The sequence below is a fragment of the Phyllobates terribilis genome, unplaced genomic scaffold (genome assembly GCF_046119375.1).
Source record: "Phyllobates terribilis strain yellow unplaced genomic scaffold, ASM4611937v1 Scaffold_5__5_contigs__length_657084704, whole genome shotgun sequence".
Lineage (NCBI taxonomy): Eukaryota > Metazoa > Chordata > Amphibia > Anura > Dendrobatidae > Phyllobates > Phyllobates terribilis.
The window spans coordinates 219,105,416-219,127,669 of record NW_027362765.1 but is presented as its reverse complement, the minus strand read 5'-3'; the positions used below and the strand labels follow the sequence as shown (position 1 = coordinate 219,127,669).

At 49.3% G+C, this 22,254-nt stretch overlaps 1 protein-coding gene across 4 annotated transcripts in view; it reads right to left on the bottom strand.

The window, feature by feature from the left end:
- PTPRT (protein tyrosine phosphatase receptor type T) overlaps positions 1 to 22,254 on the bottom strand; it is a 526,727-nt gene that overhangs the window by 3,131 nt on the left and 501,342 nt on the right. For all 4 annotated transcript variants that reach the window (XM_073683800.1, XM_073683802.1, XM_073683803.1 and 1 more), the window contains one exon: positions 15,195 to 15,330. In XM_073683800.1, coding sequence (XP_073539901.1) covers positions 15,195 to 15,330 — 136 coding nt within the window. The remainder of the gene's footprint in view (positions 1 to 15,194; positions 15,331 to 22,254) is intronic.

The following is a 22,254-nucleotide window of genomic DNA, read 5'->3' as shown; positions in this document are numbered from 1 at the left end:
CACCTATACTCCTTGGTTGTCCAACGAACTGATCGAAATTTCAGATCGGAATTTTTTTAATAATTCCGAAACAAGGGCCTTCTGGTACTGCCCCATTTTAGTAGACCTGTCCGCCTCGGGAATAAAAGATAGAAAGTTCTCCTTGTAGCGTGGGTCTAGAAGTGTCACCAACCAATAATGACTGTCACCCAAAATTTGGAGAAAGCGAGAGTCACGGGAAAGGCAGCATAACAAACTCAGCCATGCGTGCCAGACTGCTAACAGACAAAACTTCCGTGTCCTCACCAAGAGGACGAGTGACCATGCTCTCCTCCTCCTCCTCCCTGTCCTCAGGCCATCCACACTGAACAGACGGTATGACAGTTGTGCAGGTAGTACCATCTATAGTGCATAAAACTAGCTCCTGTTCTTCCTCCTCCTCCTCCTCTTCCTCATTGTCACCCAATCCACGTTGGGATGAGATGAGGCTGGGCTGTGTGTAATCACCCTGTATGGTTCCTTACTCCATCTCATCGTGCTCCACCTGCAATGCATCATCTTTGATTGTGAGCAGAGAGCGTTTCAGGAAACAGAAAAGCAGGATGGTGAAGCTAATTATGGCATCATCGCCGCTCACCATCTTGGTGGAGTCCTCAAAGTTTTGGAAGATGGTACAGATGTCTGACATCCATGTCCACTCCTGAGGTCTTATGTGTGGACTCTGAACTGAATACCAATGGCCTTGTTGATGCTGGTACTCAACAACTGCCCTCTTCTGCTCACAAATCCTTCCCAACATCTGCAATGTAGACAGAATCTGCAAAAGCTGCTGAAACACAGCAAGGGCGGTGGAAGCTGTAGGTGACTTTCTAAAATGGGCACACAGGCGGCGTACTTTGACAAGCAGATCGGGCAGCTCTGAGTAGGTTGTGAGAAACCACTGAACCACAAGGTTAAGCACATGGGCCAGGCATGGTACGTGTGTGAGGTTGCCTAGCCTCAGAGATGCCACCAGGTTACGGCCATTGTCACACACGACCATGCCTGGCTGTAGGTTCAGCGGTGTGAGCCACAGATCTGCCTGCTCTTTCATTGTACGGTTTGTCACCTAAGCATATTAGCTTCAGCACAGCCTGTTGCCACTTTGCCGAGGCAGTGCTGCAGTGCTTCCAGCTTGCGACTGATGTGGTCATTTCAGAGATGGAGGCTGAAGAGGAGGAGATGCAGGAGCTGTAGAATGTGGGGGCAACCCTGATTGACCCAGGGCCCACAATCCTCAGCGTCGGGAGGACATGTTCCATCCCAAAGTGCGACTGGGTCCCGGCTTCCACTATGTTAACCCAGTGTGCCGTCAACGAGATGTACCGTCCCTGCCCACAATCAGTCACGAAATGTGTGAATTTAGTAGTGAGGCATGTGGGGCCTTGGCTACGTATTTGCGCTTGCATTCCAAGGACTGGGGTAGGTACAATTGAACGCTGCGCTGGGACAAGATGTGGCCACGCTTGCTGATGGTGCTACATGAGAGTGTGCAACGACAGGTGCAGGGCGGGAGGCATCTTCCCATGCGCCATGGACAGAGTATTGGCTTGCATGCACAACAGCGGAAGAAGCAGTGGTGCCACCCTCAAACACTGTTCCTGGACTCTGGGGTTCAGCCTACTTAGTCGGGTGCTTTAAGGAACAAACAGACTCGGGAAGACCTAACAGTTGTACTGGCAACTTCCGTCATGTTGACTTAACGGGTAACGGTTGCCTCCGGCCACCACACTGCTTTTTCCTGCCTGTTGTGGTGCTATGCCACCCTCCCCCTGTGTGCTGCTGTCCTCGCTCTGTATGTCCCTCTGTCAGGTTGGGTCAGTTAATATATCATCCACCACCTCGTCTTCCACTTCCGCACCCTGGTCCTCCTCCTGATTTTCTGGCAATTGCGTCTCATCATCGTCCACCTCTTGTGACAGTTTCCCACCATCGCTTTCATGTGACCGTGGCTGCTCAAATATTTGGGCATCGCTACATGCGATCTCCTCTTGCTCCTCTTGAAGTGGACCGGGCGAGAGGCCCGAATCGCTAAATGGAAAAGTGAACAACTCTTCGAAGTGTATAAGTGTGGGATCAGTTGTCTCTGGGCACTCGACATGGTGGGAGGGAGGATCAGGGTGAGGAATATGTGGTCCAGACTCACGGCTACTGAGACTTGACCATGTGGAAGACAGGGTGGTGGTGGCTAAGTGACTGGAAGCATTATCTGCTATCCAACCAATAAACTTTTCACACTGCTCTGTGTTCAATAGTGGTGATCTGCAGTCCCCTATTAATTGGGACAGGAAGGTCGAGCGAGAAGATGTGGGTGTTTGCTGTGGCACAATTTCAGCTAGCGCACGGCGTCGGCCTCTGCATGCATCATCATCACCATCTTGTCCACTTCCCCGTCCCTTGCCATGCTCCTTGTCCATTTTAAATGGAGGACAATATTTTACACGTTCTGTGCAAATGGCTGGGGCATTATAGAGAGAGGGGGTGACATCCTGCATGGGGCATTATAGAGAGAGGGGGTGACAGCCTGCTTGGGGCATTATAGAGAGAGGGGGTGACAGCCTGCATGGGGCATTATAGAGAGAGGGGGTGACAGCCTGCATGGGGCATTATAGAGAGAGGGGGTGACATCCTGCATGGGGCATTATAAATAGAGGGGGTGACAGCCTGCATGGAGCATTATATGAGGGCCAGTATCCTGTATGGAGCGTTATAAGGGGACCAGTATCCTGTATGGAGCAGTATATGGGGGCCAGTTTCCTGTATGGAGCTTTATAAGGGGACCAGTATCCTGCATGGAGCGTTATATGGGGGCCAGTATCCTGTATGTAGCTTTATAAGGGGACCAGTATCCTGTATGGAGCGTTATATGGGGGACAGTATTCTGTATGGAGCCTTATATGGGGGCCAGTATTCCGTATGGAGCCTTATATGGCTGCCTGTATTCCGTATGGAGCCTTATATGGAGGCCAGTATTCCGTATGGAGCCTTATATGGGGGCCAGTATTCCGTATGGAGCCTTATATGGGGGGCCAGTATTCCGTATGGAGCCTTATATGGGGGCCAGTATTCCGTATGGAGCCTTATATGGGGGCCAGTATTCCGTATGGAGCCTTATATGGGGGCCAGTATTCCGTATGGGGCCTTATATGGGGGCCAGTATTCCGTATGGGGCCTTATATGGGGGCCAGTATTCCGTATGGGGCCTTATATGGGGGCCAGTATTCCGTATGAGGCCCTATATGGGGGGCCAGTATTCCGTATGGAGCCTTATATGGGGGGCCAGTATTCCGTATGGAGCCTTATATGGGGGGCCAGTATTCTGTATGGAGCCTTATATGGGGGCCAGTATTCTGTATGGAGCCTTATATGGGGGCCAGTATTCTGTATGGAGCCTTATATGGGGGCCAGTATTCGGTATGGAGCCTTATATGGGGGGCCAGTATTCCGTATGGAGCCTTATATGGGGGCCAGTATTCCGTATGGAGCCTTATATGGGGGCCAGTATTCCGTATGGAGCCTTATATGGAGGCCAGTATTCCGTATGGAGCCTTATATGGCTGCCTGTATTCCGTATGGAGCCTTATATGGAGGCCAGTATTCCGTATGGAGCCTTATATGGGGGCCAGTATTCCGTATGGAGCCTTATATGGGGGGCCAGTATTCCGTATGGAGCCTTATATGGGGGCCAGTATTCCGTATGGAGCCTTATATGGGGGCCAGTATTCCGTATGGAGCCTTATATGGGGGCCAGTATTCCGTATGGGGCCTTATATGGGGGCCAGTATTCCGTATGGGGCCTTATATGGGGGCCAGTATTCCGTATGAGGCCCTATATGGGGGGCCAGTATTCCGTATGGGGCCTTATATGGGGGGCCAGTATTCCGTATGGAGCCTTATATGGGGGGCCAGTATTCTGTATGGAGCCTTATATGGGGGCCAGTATTCTGTATGGAGCCTTATATGGGGGCCAGTATTCGGTATGGAGCCTTATATGGGGGGCCAGTATTCCGTATGGAGCCTTATATGGGGGCCAGTATTCCGTATGGAGCCTTATATGGGGGCCAGTATTCCGTATGGAGCCTTATATGGGGGCCAGTATTCTGTATGGAGCCTTATATGGGGGCCAGTATTCCATATGGAGCCTTATATGGGGGCCAGTATTCTGTATGGAGCCTTATATGGGGGCCAGTATTCGGTATGGAGCCTTATATGGGGGGCCAGTATTCCGTATGGAGCCTTATATGGGGGCCAGTATTCCGTATGGAGCCTTATATGGGGGCCAGTATTCCGTATGGAGCCTTATATGGCTGCCTGTATTCCGTATGGAGCCTTATATGGGGGCCAGTATTCCGTATGGGGCCTTATATGGGGGCCAGTATTCCGTATGGGGCCTTATATGGGGGCCAAGTATTCCATATGGAGCCTTATATGAGGGCCAGTATTCCGTATGGAGCCTTATATGGGGGCCAGTATTAAGTATGGGGCCTTATATGGGGGCCAGTATTCCGTATGGGGCCTTATATGGGGGCCAGTATTCCGTATGGGGCCTTAAGTGGGGGCCAGTATTCCATATGGGGCCTTAAATGGGGGCCAGTATTCCGTATGGGGCCTTATATGGGGGCCAGTATTCCGTATGGGGCCTTATATGGGGGCCAGTATTCCGTATGGGGCCTTAAATGGGGGCCAGTATTCCATATGGGGCCTTAAATGGGGGCCAGTATTCCTTATGGGGCCTTATATGGGGGCCAGTATTCCGTATGGGGCCTTATATGGGGGCCAGTATTCCGTATGGGGCCTTATATGGGGGCCAGTATTCTGTGTGGAACGATTCGCTGGTTTCTGAGCTATTGTGGAATTTACAATAGATATCACTCATGTAATGTAAGAAGCAAAATCTTTGCATTGTACTATATATATATATATATATATATTTCTCTGCGGTATCTGTGCATCATGAATCGTGGTATGTATTAAAGGGGCCCACTGAGACTCTTTCGCCCGGGGCCCAGAAAAACCTGGAGCCGGCCCTGGCTGCAGCCATGGTGGTTGTGGCATTGCAGTGATTGGATGGCCACAGAGTGTCATCAGGTCTATATCAGACCTGGCGCCGCTGTGCTCCTCACAGTCACTCCGCAATCAGGCAGAGTAGGGAGAGGTGCTGCTGCGTCAGGGAGAGATTTGCTTGTGTATTAGGTAGTGTAGGGAGAAAAACCGTACATTTCACATATCTATCTTAACTAACAGTCCTTTTGAGGACTAACTAATCCATCTGCAGAGATATCAGGCAGGCAGTGTACATAGGCAGGCAGGGTATACAGCAGACTGCAGTGCATATAGCACAAGAGGCTCCATTCCAATTCTGCCTTCTGCTGCTGTTAGATATTTCTATACAAAGGCCCAGGTCTCAGGGGCCAGGAATACTTTTTTTTGGATCTTAATCCTCATTATTTGCTTAAAAAGCAATCCAGAGAACAACGTTTTTCTGTGCCATTTGCTTGTTGGCACTGCAGAATACAGCCAGGTCCTTTCCATATTAGAGCGCTAGAAATCCAGCTATTTAAAGCTGTGTTTTCTCCGTCACACGGATCACATATACGTTGTCAGAAAATACTGCCATTTCTGGCCTGCATTAAAAATTTCTTTCAGTGTGTCAGTGAAGCAATTCACAGCTGTTTGCTGTTCAAACTACTTACCTGCAGGCCAGGTATTTAAAACTCTGTTTTCTCCGTCACAGGGATCACATATACGTTGTCAGAAATACTGCCATTTCTAGCCTCCATTAAAAATTTCTTTCAGTGTGTCAGTGAAGCAATTCACACCAGTTTGCTGTTCAAACTAGTTACCTACAGGCCAGGTATTTAAAACTCTGTTTTCTCCGTCACACGGATCACATATAAGTATACTCCAAACTCAGTCATTTGTAGTGAGCATGGAAGATACTGTCCTCCATTTAAAATGGGCAAGGCACGTGGCAAGGGACGGGGAACTGGACGCGATGGTGATGGTGCATGCAAAGGCCGAGGACAAGGCCATGGGCAAGCTGAAATTGTGCCACAACAAACACCCACATCTTCTTGCACGACCTTCCTGTCACAATTCCTAGAGGACCGCAGCACACCACTATCGAACCCAGAGCAGTGTCAAATGGTTGTTGGTGGGATAGCGGCTAATGCTTCCAGTTACTTAGCCGCCACCACCACCACCACTCTGTCTTCCACACAGTCAAGTCTCAGTAGCCGTGAGTCTGGACCGCATATTCCTCACCCTGATCCTCCTTCCTCCCACCATGCCGAGTGCCCAGAGACAACTGATCCCACACTTGGACACTCTGAAGAGCTGTTCACTTTTCCATTTATAGAATCGGGCCTCTCGCCCGGTCCACTTGAAGTGGGGCAAGAGGCGATCGCGTGTAGCGATGCCCAAATATTTGAGCAGCCACGGTCACACGAAGGTGACGGTGGGAAAGTGTCACAAGAGGTGAACGATGATGAGACACAATTGCCAGAAAATCAGGAGGAAGACCAGAGTGCGGAAGTGGAAGATGAGGTGGTGGATGATATAGTAACTGACCAAACCTGGCAGGAGGACATGCAGAGTGAGGACAGAAGCACACAGAGGGAGGGAGGCAGAGCACCCCAACAGGCAGGAAGAAGCAGTGTGATGGCCGCAGACAGAAGGCAGGCAACTGTTCCCCGTAACACCAACACGAAGGAAGTTGCCAGTACAACTGTTAGGTTTTCCCGAGTCTGGTTATTTTTTAAAGACTCTGCCGATAACCCCAAAAAGGCCATTTGCACCACCTGCCAGGCCAGCATCAGCAGGGGTGGCAAAACGACCAGCCTGACCACCACCAGCATGATCAGGCACATGGCAGCAAAGCACCTGACTTTGTGGGCCGAACCCCAGGGTCCAGGAACAGTGTCTGCAGGTGGCACCATTGCTTCTTCCGCTGTTGTGCATTCAAGCCAATCCCCTGTCCATGATGCATGCGAAGATGCCTCCTGCCCTGCACCTGTCGTTGCGCACTCTAAAGTAGCAGCATCAGGAAGCACGTCCATGTCCTTGCCCCACCGCAGCGTTCAGTTGTCCCTACCTCAGTCCTTGGAATGCAAGTGCAAATATGCAGCCAACGCCCCACAGGTCTCATTACTAAATTCACACATTTCGCGACTGCTTGCGCTCAAAATGTTGCGTTTTAGGCTCGTGGAGACAGAAGCATTCCGCAACCTGATGGCGGCGGCCGTCCCTCGTTACTAGGTCCCCAGCCGCCTCTATCTCTCCCAGTGTGCCGTCCCCGCATTACACAAGCACGTGTCCCAAAACATTAGCCGCGCCCTCAACAACGCAGTTACCGAGAAAGTCCACCTAACCACGGACATGTGAGCAAGTGCTTGTGGGCAAGGACGGTACATCTCACTGACGGCACACTGGGTTAACATAGTGGAAGCCGGGACCCACTCGGACCTTGGGACCGAACACGTCCTCCCGACGCCAAAGATTGCGGGCCCTAGGTCAATCAGGGTTGCCCCCACGGTCTACAGCTCCTGCACCTCATCCTCCTCAGCCTCCTTCTCCTCTTCAGCCTCCATCTCCAAAATGACCACATCAGTCACAAGCTGGAAGCACTGCAGCACTGCTTCGGCCAAGCAGCAACAGGCTGTGCTGAAGCTAATATGTTTAGGTGACAAACCGCACAATGCTGAAGAGTTGTGGACAGCTCTGAAAGAGCAGGCAGATCTGTGGCTCCCACCGCTGAACCTACAGCCAGGCATGATTGTGTGTGACAATGGTCGGAACCTGGTGGCGGCTCTAAGGCGAGGCGAGTTCACATACGTACCATGCCTGGCCCATGTGCTTAACCTCGTGGTTCAGCGGTTTCTCAAATCCTACCCGGAGATGCCAGATCTGCTTGTTACAGTACGCCGCCTGTGTGCCCATTTTAGAAAGTCAGCTACAGCTTCCGCCGCTCTTGCCGTGTTTCAGCAGCGTTTGCAGATTCCGGCTCACAGACTGGTGTGTGATGTCCCCACACGTTGGAACTCTACACTGCAGATGTTGGGAAGGATTTGTGAGCAGAAGAGGGCAGTTGTTAAGTACCAGCATCAACAAGGCCAACGGTATTCAGTTCAGAGTCCACACATAAGACCTCAGGAGTGGACATGGATGTCAAAAATATGTACCATCCTCCAAAACTTTGAGGACTCCACCAAGAAGATGAGCGGCGATGACGCCATAATTAGCATTACCATCCCGCTTCTCTGTCTTCTGAAACGCTCTCTGCTCACAATCAAAGAGGATGCATTGCAGGCGGAGCACGATGTGATGGAGCAAGGAACCATACAGGGTGATTACACACAGCCCAGCCTCATCTCATCCCAACGTGGATTGGGTGACAATGAGGAAAAGGAGGAGGAGGAATGACAGGAGCTAGTTTCATGCACTATAGACGGTACTACCTGCACAGCTGTCATACCGTCTGTTCAGCGTGGATGGCCAGAGGACAGAGAGGAGGAGAAGGAGGAGGAGGAGAGCATGGTCAGTCATCCTCTTGGTGAGGACAGGGAAGTCTTAACTGTTAGTAGTCTAGCACGCATGGCTGAGTATATGTTACGCTGCCTTTCCCATGACCCTCGCGTTCTCAAAATTTTGAGTGACAGTCATTACTGGTTGGTGACACTTCTAGACCCACGCTGCAAGGAGAACTTTATATCTCTTATTCCTGAGGCGGACAGGTCTACAAAAATGGGGCTGTACCAGAAGGCCCTTGTTGTGGAACTATTAAAAAAATTCCCATCTGAAAACGTTGGCGGCAGAGGGCACACTTCATTGGACAACCAAGGAGTACAGGCGAGAAAGACACAACTTCAATCCAGAAGAGGCAGGGGAACACTGTCAAAGTTCTGGGAGAGTTTTCTCAGCCCCTCCCATCACACAGGCCCTGAGGCGCGGGGTACTCTCACAAGGAGCGCAAAGTTTGGGAAGATGCTGAGGGAGTACCTTGCCGACCGTACCAACATCCTCCATGATTCCTCTGTGCCTTATAATTATTGGATATCAAAGCTGGATACATGGAATGAACTGGCTCTCTATGCCTTGGAGGTCCTGGCCTGCCCTGCCGCCAGCGTTTTATCAGAGCGGGTTTTTAGTGCTGCTGGTGGAATTATAACTGATAAGCGCATCCGCCTGTCAACTGAAAATGCTGACAGGATGACTCTTATGAAAATGAACAAAGGCTGGATTGGGCCAGACTTCTCAACATCACCGAATGATAGCAGCGTAACATAAACTCAAATCCAGTGTCTTTTTTTGGGAGGTGTATTCCCATGCACCTTTTCACACCCAGACATGGGTATACGCTTCATGATTTTGGCTATTTGCTCTTGTCCTCCTCCTTCTCCTTATTCTTCACCAGCATATCACCAGGGTGACTGTGGTCCGTGAACACCCACATCATTTTTTTAAAGGGTGTTTATGATGCCAGTAAAAAAAAAATGTATACAGTATGTTCATGTATACCCCCCAGGAGTAAATGTTTGTCAGCCCATACACTTAGTGCATGGGCATTACAAGTATAGGAGGCCCGCTCTTTTCTAATGGGAACATTTTTTTATGAGGCCCTCCTCCACGTCTCTTCCAAGGGGCATTGAAGTGCCTCCAAATTTTTGGCAGCCCTTGCATTCACTGCATAGGCCAACACTATGGGAGACTTTCTCCTTTCTAATGGGAATTTGTCGTTACTGTGGCCCTGCTATATGTCTCTTTAAATTGTTAGTGGGGTTTTTCCTAAATTTGGTCAGCCGTTAGACTCACTGCATACCCTATAACTGTATAGCAGATTCTCTCCTTTCTAATGGGAATTTGTCATTATTGTGGCCCTGCTCTATGTGTCTTTAATTTCTTAGTGGGGTTTTTCCTAAATTTGGTCAGCCGTTGGACTCAATGCATACCCTATAACTGTATAGCAGACTCTCTCCTTTCTAATGGGAATTTGTCATTACTGTGGCCCTGCTCTACGTGTCTTTAATTTCTTAGTGGGGTTTTTCCTAAATTTGGTCAGCCGTTAGACTCACTGCAAACCCTATAACTGTATAGCAGACTCTCTCCTTTCTAATGGGAATTTGTCGTTACTGTGGCCCTGCTCTACGTGTCTTTAATTTCTTATCGGGGTTTTCCTAAATTTGGTCAGCCGTTAGACTCACTGCATACCCTATAGCTGTATAGCAGACTCTCTCCTTTCTAATGGGAATTTGTCGTTACTGTGGCCATGCTCTATGTGTCTTTAATTTCTTAGTGGGGTTTTTCCTAAATTTGGTCAGCCGTTGGACTCACTGCATACCCTATAACTGTATAGCAGACTCTTTCCTTTCTAATGGGAATTTGTCGTTACTGTGGACCTGCTCTATGTGTCTTTAATTTCTTAGTGGGGTTTTTCCTAAATTTGGTCAGCCGTTGGACTCACTGCATACCCTATAACTGTATAGCAGACTCTCTCCTTTCTAATGGGAATTTGTCATTACTGGGCCCTGCTCTACGTGTCTTTAATTTCTTAGTGGGGTTTTTCCTAAATTTGGTCAGCCGTTAGACTCACTGCAAACCCTATAACTGTATAGCAGACTCTCTCCTTTCTAATGGGAATTTGTCGTTTCTGTGGCCCAGCTCTATGTGTCTTTAATTTCTTAGTGGGGTTTTTCCTAAATTTGGTCAGCCGTTGGACTCACTGCATACACTATAACACTATAGCAGACTCTCTCCTTTCTAATGGGAATTTGTCATTACTGTGGCCCTGCTCTATGTGTCTTTAATTTCTTAGTGGGGTTTTTCCTAAATTTGGTCAGCCGTTGGACTCACTGCATACCCTATAACTGTTTAGCAGACTCTCTCCTTTCTAATGGGAACATGTCGTACTCATTACTGTGGCCCTGCTGTATGTGTCTTTCAGAGTCCCGCCATCATCAATGAAACAGGATGTGTCTGATGATGTGTCACACACCACATTGCCAGATAAGGTTGTAAAATGTTAAAATGACATTTCCTGGTGAATGCATTTGCCTTAAAAAATAACGTAAAAAAAAAACCAGTAGGATCTTTCTTTAGTATAAAAACAGAGTTGCCAATGTAACCTCAATGTAATCACATTGTTCAGCTCCTGCACCTCCTCCTCCATCTCCGAAATGACCACATCAGTCACAAGCTGAAAGCACTGCTGCACTGCCTCGGCTAAGAGGCAACAGGCTGTGCTGAAGCTAACATGCTTAATGCTTAGGTGACAAACCGCCCAGCGCTGCCGAGTTGTTGAAAGCTGTAACACAGCAGCTTGATCTGTGGCTCTCACCGCTGAACATACCGCCAGGCAGGGTCGTGTGTGACAATGGGCGGAACCTGGTGACGGAGAAATGACAGCCGGAGTACATTCGGTTTCCCTCTATGCCAGTCCTTTCACCGTGCTAAAGAATATGGCTGTGGTGAAATGCAACTCCCACTGAGAAGCTGTTTCAGATTGAAAAACATTGTGCCCACCAGAGGATTTGATTCTGAGGGCTCACCTTTCTGCCCCGCTCAAGAGCCCCATAGCAGCTGCAAAGTTAGCACTATCATGAGCTCTCCTGATATAGAAGCCAGGGCATACCAGAGGATTCTCTGGTGGGACCGTCCAACCCTGCCGAGAAGCAGTCCTGGCTAAGAAAAGTGTGTGGGAAGGTTCCCGGACACTCTATGGCTGCTTTTTTACTGAGGTGGAAACCCATGCAAACATGGGGAGAACGTATAAAGTCCTTGCAGATGTTGTCCTTGCTGGGATTTGAACACAGGATCCCAGCGCTGCAAGGCTTCAGTGCTAATCACTGATCCAATGTGCTGCCGTTCACTCTCTAATATCTAACAGGCTGGAGAAACTTGCACCTACTGCCACTCTATCTTCAGCTCCTTTGTGAGAAAATAATGTATTTGGGCAGCCACTCAGTCTACCAAATAAAATTCCAGAGAAGGAAATTGGGGATGGCTTCGCTACTGGTACTGGGGGCAGTGCTAAAACCATGGCGTCGTACCATAGTTTACTTTAAATATTCCAGGCTGGTAGGAGGCAAGCAAATTCCCACAGAAAAGTACCAGCAGTAATGTTCAGGGACCCACGCTAGTAGAAGGCGGAGACAACACCGGGAGAAATAGTGACGGCTGGGGACCGAGTATGGACATGAGGCATGAGGCATGAGGTTGTGAAATGCTTCCGCCTCCATGAGCCTAAAAGGCCACATTTCATGTGCAAGCAGCTGCCCAGAAATCTGGCAGTTTAGTATTGCAGCCTGTGGGTGGGTGGCTGGCTGCATACTTGCGCTTGCATTCCAAGGTGAGTATGGCCTCACCTCGGCACTATGAACTCTCCTGAAAGAGAAGCCAGGGCCCACCAGAGGGGTCTCCGGTTTTCTGGTGGGTCCGTCAAGCAGAAGCAGCCCTGGCTAAGAAAAGTGTGGGGGAAGGTTCCCGGACACTCTATGGCTGTTTTTTAATGTGGATCGGACGAGGTTATGCATGTTATTCCTCAAACCAGATTGCAGATCAGGCCATTGCCCAACTCTGTAGTCATGAAATTAAATGCGCAAAGAAAGATGTTTGTGTGTCAAAGCACCACTGAGAAGTGTGAGTTGATGTTGGACGGGCTGTCATTGCTTCTGCAAAAGCTACTTTAGAGGACTTCCTGGGAGAAATGGCACCCAGGGTAGATACAGTTTTCCTCTATGCCAGTCCTTTCACCGAGCTAAAGAATATGGCTGTGGTGAAATACAACTCTCAGCAAAAAAAGCTGTGGACTGGCTCCATACCATCCCTGGCCACATTCACCTGTCCATGTGTTTGTGGTTAGGCGGTCCTTCCCAGTAAGTGCACTGGGGAGGGCACGGGTAATGTTGTGGGACCCATGCTTGTGGAAGGTGGAGACGACACCAAGAGAAACAGTGGCGGCTGGGGACCGAGTATGGATACCCGGCCGCCGCCGGCATGAGGTTATGAAAAGTTTCTGCCTCCACGAGCCTAAAAGTCCACATTTCAAGTGAAAGCAGCTTTAGAGGACTTCCTGGGAGAAATGACAGCTGGGTAGATTTGTTTCCCAAGTCCTTTCACCAAGCTAAAGAATATGGCTGTGGTGAAATACAACTCAGCAAAAAAAGCTGTGGACTGGCTCCGTACCGTCCCTGGCCACATTCACCTATCCACGTGTTTGTGGTTAGGCGGTCCTTCCCAGTAAGTGCACTGGGGAGGGCACGGGTAATGTTGTGGGACCCGTGCTTGTGGAAGGCAGAGATGACACCGGGAGAAACAGTGGCCGCTGGGGACCGAGTATGGACACCCGGCCGCCGCCGGCATGAGGTTATGAAAGCTTCCACCTCCACGAGCCTAAAAGGCCACATTTCAAGTGAAAGTAACTTTAGAGGACTTCCTGGGAGAAATGACAGCTGGGTAGATATGGTTTCCCAAGTCCTTTCACCAAGCTAAAGAATATGGCTGCGGTGAAATACAACTCAGCAAAAAAAGCTGTGGACTGGCTCCGTACCGTCCCTGGCCACATTCACCTGTCCACGTGTTTGTGGTTAGGTGGTCCTTCCCAGTAAGTTCACTGGGGAGGGCACAGGTAATGTTGTGGGACCAGTGCTTGTGGAAGGCGGAGACGACACCGGGAGAAACAATGGCGGCTGAGGACCGAGAATGGACACCCGGCCGCCGCTAGCATGAGGTTATGAAAAGCTTCCACCTCCACGAGCCTAAAAGGCTACATTTCAAGTGCAAGCAGCTGTCAAAAATTTGGCAGTATAGTATTGCAGCCTGTGGGTTGGTGAGTGGCTGGCTGCATACTTGCGCTTGAATTCCAAGGAATGGGGTAGGGACAACTGAATACTGCACTGGGACAAGGACGTGAACGGTGATTGCTGCAAGTTTGCAACAACAGGTGCATGGCGGGAGGCATCTTCGCATCACTTATGATGGGCACACTTTTAGGCAGTGACCCGGGAGTCAGAGATGCTTCCAGAGGTCTTCCCCATGCAGTTACCATGTCTTTTCAGCACTGTATGCATGTATCTGATGATGTGTCACACACCACATGGCCAGATAAGGTTGTAAAATGTTAAAATGACATTTCCTGGTGAAATGCTTGGTTGAAAACAATGCAGAAGTGCAAAAACGGATCAAAAACACTACGTGTGAACATAGCCCAAGGTGTGGAGGAGTATTTTTGTTTTTGGTTATTTATTTTGCCTTATATACAAGTCATTACCCTGGAAAGGATGTTCCTTAACATATTTCCCAGGAAAATCCATTTTGGTCTAGTTTTTGTATGTTTAATTGTGGGTCCGTAAAAGTGGCGTAATACTCTGACAACGTTGTTGACAGCAGTGATCTGGGAGTCAGAGTTGCTTCCAGGGGTCTTCCCCATGCTGTTCCCATGTCATTTGAGCACTGTTCCCACCGATTTGAGCATTTTTTAGGCCCTCTGCCGACCGCCGGGGGGAGCAGCCTGAAAAATGCTCGAGTTTCCCATAGACTTACATTGGGCTCGTTGCTCGGGTCGAGCACCCAAGTATTCCAATGTGCTCGACCCGAGCATCGAGTTCCTGAGCATTTTAGTGTTCACTTATCACTAGCCACAACCAACATGGCTGCGGCATTACAGTGTGTGGCAGACAATCCCTGCATGTTCATTGCCATTCTAAAGAGCTCCAAACATGCAGGGAGGAGACCGGAGCTTCCGCTGAGCAACCACGGAAATACTCGGCGAGCGCCGTGCATCTCGAGCAGTGAGATGCTCGGGCGAGCATCGAGTAGTAGCGAGCGCGCTCGCTGATCACTAATCATGATGTGTGGGCATAAAAGAGGGGAGAATATACAATAGTTGACAAACTATGGCTAAATATAAAAGACCAAACGTAATTAGGTGTGTGGGAGATATGCGATCGCTAGACCAGTCAGACAATGTAATTTTATGGAAAATCTGTACATTTTAGGAAACTTATATCTGGTTGCAGAAAGCAGCTGCTAACCCCCTTCCCACACACAGAAGACAGCGTGACTACAGGTTCAGATGGTTTTCAATTTGGATGGATATTAAGTCTTACTTTTATTTTTCGTTGCAAAATAGGACATTGCAATTTTATATTTTTCACTGGCTGCAGCAATGGCCGGTCACTCACCAGTGCTTCGACCATGTTTGCCTTGTTATTCCGCAGGGTTTTCACGGTGTGAAACACATCAATAATATTTTGCTGCTGGATCATCTCGCACACACTACAGATAGCACAGAATGTTCCACTGCGACCTCCTCCGTTCCTGAGGGAGAGAAAATAATACATCTGACTCAAAAGTCTTTCACAAGATGTTTGCAATGCTCCAGCCAATATTACAATCCCTATGCATACTGGTGCAGTTAAAAAAGCATATTCCGGTTTACTGTTGTGCATGCATAGATCTTGTAAGTCCAATGATGTTTACTGCACTAGTCTACGGCTGTGGATTTTACAGGCCGTATGTACAGATGGCTGTTTGTGTGTGAGCTCTGTGGATATTTTGTACTATTACCATTAGTAGGGGTAGTCTCCCAGAACAATCATAAAAAAATCTTGATTTGTATGACACAGTCCATGCAGCTTTGCTGGACCAGTATAGAGAAGATGTTGTTGTTATCACAGGTTGGCTACACCCATTATTTTGGAAGATTTAAACCCTGGGCAGGCATACTATTGTTAAAGAGCCTATAAAGAGAAACATAAAAAAGCTGATTCCAGTGATGTGTCACTTACTGGGCTGGGTGTTGTATTTTTTTTTATAAAATCAGACTACTACTACTGCAGATCTAGCAGTACTTTGACTGCTGAACTCTGTATAACCCCACCCACTGATTGGCAGCTTTCTGTGTACACTGTGCATAGGCAGAAAGTTGTCAATCAGTGATGGGGGAGGAGTTTGACTACATGGCAGCAGGCCAATTAGCTCTCTTGTGATAATCTCCTGATGATACAACAGTAATTTTTATCAAAACTACTGTAAGTGACACATTGCTGAAAAAAGGGTCTCTGTTTCTTCATTATATTGCTCCCAGATTAGGTGGCAAAAACTTGGAGATAGTGCAAAAAAACAACCCAAACAGTACATCTTCCTGCCCCACATGATTTAGAAGTATAGTGGTTTTAACCACTAATAGAAAAGGGTCCTTTTTTACTTCAAGGTCCCCTTAACCTATTTATATGCTTTTACTTATCAAAGTTGTAAATGGTTGAATAAGAAATATTTCTCAAAGCCAACTGATCCCCAGCAATATGTTATTTTTAAAGTTAAAGAAATATAGCTAAAATAATATTAATCTGGCCAAAATTTCCAACTGTTAGTTAAATTAGTAAAAACTATTGCTTGACTTCCACCATCCATAAATTGGTGCCCAGCTATTTACTATATATTTATGGGTTGAAGGGACAATATTTTTGAGATTAAAGGTAATGTAGATATTCACAACCATCCAAAAATTGTTTTGTGTTTGCAGATCTATGTGTCTCTATAACAAACTGCAAACAGACCCTGTGCCATATTGCAATCCATATATTTCATTCTTCTTGCTATTCTACCAAATCTGTCTTAGTACATAGAGGTCAGATAAAAGGGAGCGTGACTGTAGAATTAGACTACACAGTCTTGGGATTGTTTTGGGATCTGTCACCATGGAAACACATAGGTCTGCACTAGTGTTGAGCCACCCCCGTAGTGTTCGAGTTCGGTTCGGTTCGTCGAACACCCGTGTGTTCGCCGAACTGTTCGTCGAACTGTTCGTCGAACACCTTCGAACACCGTTAAAACCAATGGCAGGCAAACAAAAACACATAGAAACACATAGAAAACACCTTCAAAGGTGTCCAAAAGCTGACAAACTGCTCAGAAGACACAACTAACACATGGAAAAGTGACAAGTACATATAGTCATGCGAAAAGAAAAGAGGTGGAGGAGTAAAAGGAGGGGGAGACACAGATATAGGCATGTCATGCCCTTCTAAAATCCAAAAAGTGAGAAGCCGACACGGCCAGTCAGCTCCTGCCCGTGCCACCTCCGTGTCGCCGGGTTTGTGCCAGAGCCGCGGTGAACCCTGACGGCCAGCCCCCCTCTCCCAATACTGGTGCCTGTCCGCTGGTGGGTCGAGAGAGCCCCCCTGTGGTGGAGGCAGCTCTAAGCTTTTTAATTTAAATTGTCCCTCTAATTTGAATGAATACACTTTAAATCCATTTACAAGGATCTATTGGAGGGCAAGTCTCATGCCAGCAGCCGCGTAATTCCAGCTCCAGTAGCGTCCACTAAAGCTGCTGCAGTTAAAAAGCTTTTATAAGGATCGAGCTCGGCTGTCCACCGCAAGGCATCCTAGTGCCAGTCCCAGCCCCTATGCCTTGGGGTGCCTCCTGATGCTCTTCACTAAGTATCCCGTGGTCCCGAAGCATTTCCTTTGAAAAAATTAAGTGTCCAAACTACAGGTGGTGTAGCTTGCTTAACAGCCGGGATAATCCGCTGACTAGCAGACACTGCTACTAGGCACAAAGTATTTCCTGGGCTAGATGCAGTTAAAAATTTGTAAGTAGATACTCTCGTTGGATGCTGAGAAAGCATTCCATAGAGTCTCCTGGCACGCCATATATGATTCTCTTAAAAAGCTTGGGGTAGGGGTCTAGGGGACCCTTTTATAGCCAAAATCACGGCCCTGTACCACAATACGTCACCTAGGCTGAAGATAAATGGAACTGTAGCACCGAGGGCTCGGTTGCTACAGACGTATTGCACCTCACCCAGAGGTGTGATATCTCACTCTCAGATAAGGATGGAGTGTGGATCAGGACCCGACACCTGCATGCATTACACCACATTGCCGTGGGGCAGGGCGACCAATATGCCCCTGAGATGGGCACAACAGTCCCTGTCCCTGGCTGGAGTGGGGGGAGGGAACACTGAGGAAGGGGAACCCTGCAGTGCAGGAGCAGGGAGGAAGCAGTTCCTGGGTGCATTGAGAAGGGAGTATAAAAGGTGGGCACCATCTTAGTTCAGTGCAGAGAAGTCTGAGCAGAAGTGGCAGGGAGCAGGGGCTCTGCATGAGCTCTGCTCCGGAGGCGGGCCTAGTAACAGAGGCCCAGGCCTGCAAGAGGGAGAAGGAAGGAAGAGGAGCGGAGAAGGCTCCAGGAACGAGGAATGAAGGGATCCCAGGGGTGCGGACGGGCGAGTCGCCACCGCACGCCCGAATCCACCTGCGTGGAGGGGTCAGGCCAAAGGGGGAGACCGGTCCCCGAACTAGTGGAGGCAGGAAACGACCCTCAGCTAGAAACCGGAGGCTCTGACATTTTATGTGGCGCAGCCCCTTGCTCCACCCGCTAGGAAGGCACCACATAGGGTCAGGGAAACTGGCGCCAAGTTTACCAAGAGGAGGCCCGAGGCAGCCGGACAGAAGTGTTGGTAAGAAAGGCCAGACAAAGGACACACAAAGGGGGTCCTGTGAAGCGCTCCAAAGTTATCTGGGAGTTGTCTGAGCCCCTCACCTGGTGAGCACAGTACGACGTGGGCAGCCGTTACCTGCAGACGTGGTCTGGATAATAAGAACTGTGAGTAAAGGCCCTGAACTGCATCACTGACTCCGTGTCGTTACTGCTGCTGCCCTGCACCATCACCCCCATCCTCCGCATACACTGCCCTGAGGCTATACTCCTCCCGTGGGGAGTTATGCTACGCTCTGCTGCACCCACAACACCAGCCTTAGCGGTCTGCCCTGTAGCGGCGGTTCACTCTGACCGCAATCCACGGGTGGCGTAGTCGGACATTTAAACATCAAAACCACAATAATAGTTCCGCCACTGGTTTGGCCGCCCTGAGCCACGGAACCGGATCGCCGCCACGAAGACTACAACCACCAGCATCCACCAAAAAGGGTCCGGCTCCGGGTGTCCCAAGGCCCAGGGGGTGCGTCAGAACATTTTCATCACCTTTCACAATCACCAATGGGACAAGGCAGGGATGTCCTCTGTCCCCTCTCTTATACATCCTAGTGACGGAGCACCTGCTCTCATCAATTCGCCATAACCCCAATATTAGGTGGATTGAGGTGGGAGGCACCGAGTACAAGTGCTCTCTATTTGCTGATGATGTCCTAGTATATATCACTCAATCACATATATCCATCCCTGCTGTTATGGCTGAAATAGATCACTTTGTTACATGGTAAAATTTTAAAATCAATGCAGCGAAGTCTGAGGCCCTCAATGTCTCCCTCCCTAAATCCATATAGGATTCCATCCAGTCCAACTTTCCCTTTGCCTGGCCCTCACAGGGTATCAAATACTTAGGAATTCCTATTCATAGAGACCTCTCCCATCTATGTTATCTTAATTTTGGGCCCTTTATTGAACAATTCCATACAGACCACGGTTGGCAAGTTGGAACTGTGAGATTCACTACGTGCACCACTGGTATTTTGTGGAAAAGCACATGTAAGATTCTGCAACAGTCTCTGCTGATACTCCTGCATGCGTGCATCCCTTTCTATGGCAGGAATAATTTCTGCAAATTTACTTTTGTACCGGGGATCTAACAGTGTGGCAACCCAGTAGTCAGGATTATTTCTAATTCTCACAATTCGAGGGTCATGTTGCAGGTAGTGCAGCAAGAAGGCACTCATGTGTGTTGCGCATCCAGGAGCACCAAGTCCCTGTTGTGTTGGTGGCGAGGTAACAATCATGCTTCCTTCCTCTGTCCTCTCCCCCCAACCTCGCACAACAGAAATGTGATCAAGGTCTCCCTCATCTGATGAGTCTTCCATCAGTTCGTCCTCCACTTCTTCCTGGGCTCCTGCACCTTCCTCACTAGTTTGGCTGCTACCATGCGCCCTGGTAAAATCATCTCCCCCACCCTCACATGCCTGCCGCCCTGGTGCTGCCGACCGTCTGGACCTTGCAGATGTTAGCCCTTCCGCATACAACTCCTCCTCCTCTACTTCCTCCACCTCCTCTTGTGCCACCACCTGACTCCGAATTCTGTTTAACATGTGCTCCAGCATGTAAATCACCGGAATAGTCATGCTGATAATGGCATCGTCAGCACTAAACATCTTCGTCGCCATTTCAAAACTGTGCAGAAGGGTGCATAGGTCCCTGATCTGAGACCACTCCTCCAGCGTGATTTGCCCCACCTCTGAATCTCGTTGGCCCAGGCTATACGTCAGAACGTATTGCACCAGGGCTTGTCGGTGCTGCCACAGTCGCTGCAACATGTGCAGAGTTGAATTCCACCGGGTAGGCACATCGCATTTTAGCCGGTGAAGTGGCAGGCCCAACGACTTCTGTAGAGATGTAAGTCGCTGAGCTGCGGGATGCGAACGGCGGAAGTGAGCACACAGCGACCGTGCCCTCTGCAGAAGGCCATCTAGTCTGGGATAGTGGGCTAAAAATTGCTGGACAACCAGGTTCAACACGTGAGCCATACAAGGCACGTGTGTGACATTGCCCCGGCGAAGGGCCGCACCCAGGTTTGCAGCATTGTCGCACACGGCCTTCCCTGGTTTCAGGTCCAGTGGAGACAACCATTCATGAAATTGGTTCTCCAGAGCTGACCACAACTCCTCAGCTGTGTGACTCACATTTCCCAGACATTTCAATGTAAAAACCGCCTGATGACGTTGAGCCCTACTGCCAGCATAGTAAGGAGGTGTGCAGGATCCCTTCTGCGCAGTTAGAAAGCTTGTGGCATGACCAGACAGGCTTTGGGTGCAGGTGGAAGACCGAGAGGAGGTTGAGGAGGCAGAAGCAGTGGAGGAAAAATGACATAAAGAGGATTGACGCACAACTCGTGGGGACGGCAAGACTTGGACAGCAGCCCCTTGTCCTGCTGTCACCATAGTTACCCAGTGCCCAGTCAGCGACATGTAACGCCCCTGTCCATGCCTACTCGTCCAAGTGTCTGTGGTGAAATGCACCCTGTCACACACAGAGTTTCTCAAAGAAGCGGTGATGTTGTGTGCGACATGCTGGTGGAGCGCAGGCACACCTTTCTTTGAGAAGTAGTGCCGACTGGGTATCTGGTACTGGGGCACTGCGACGGACATAAGGTCTCGAAAATCCTCTGTGTCCACCAGGCGGAAAGGCAGCATTTCTGTAGCCAAGAGCTTGCAGATGGTGAAATTCAACCTCTTAGCTTTCTCATGGCTAGGAGGAAATGGTCTTTTACTTGTCCACATCTGAGGGACCGAGGGCTGGCTATTGTGCTTAGACGGGGTTGATAAGGGTGTCCCCGGCAAACTGCCGGTCTGTGAGGAAGATGCAGGCGGACATGTTAGGTTGCCTTGATCCAAAGGTGGTGCTATCGATGTCGGACAGCGCTCAAGACCAGCTGGTGTTACCACCTCCAAAGAAAATGATGACCTGCCAATCACGCTGGCTGTTGCGGGTAAAGAGGTGGCAGGTCTGCGCCCCAAAACAGGTGTGACTGCTGTCCCCCAGTCACAGAGGATGAAGAGGCCGCGGATGCACAAGATATGGCAGACGGTGGTTGGCCCGGCCGGCTAGACCGCATTGTAGCACACTGAGCTTCCCACTGCAACTTATGCTTCATGTCCATGTGCCGGTTCATGCATGAAGTACTCAAACTATGTATTTTTTGGCCTCTACTTAGCTTTTGCTGACAAATGTTACAGATAACACGAGTTGGGTCATCTTTATCGATCTGAAAAAATGCCCAGGCTATGCAAGGCTTAGCACCCATGCGACCTGAAGAGCCACCACGACTTGTGGTGAGAGGCAGAGTTGTGTTTGAGGATGCAGTTGTTGACGTGCTTCCAGTACTACGTCTCTGTCCAGGAAGGCGCAACCTGACCTCGTCGTCACTAGCATCTTCCTCCACCTCCTCTGCTGACCTCATCTCTTGGCTGACTGTGGGTTGACAGTAAGTGGGATCTCCGACCTCATCATCATCACCCTGTGCGTTATCACACCCGTCGTCCTCAGAGCCAACCTGTTCCTGCCCTGACAAAAAACTAAAGTTGTCGCTCCAATCAGGTATTTGAGTCTTATCATCGTCTTCCTCATTGTCTCCACCAACAGGAGTTACAGTTTGGGAATGAGGGTCTACATTATGGTCAGAACCTTCTGCGTCTGGTCCTGGATCCGACTCATAAAGATTCTGGGCATCAGTGCAGATCATTTCCTCGTCTGGATTCACAGAAGCGCTGGAGTCGACCTCTGATT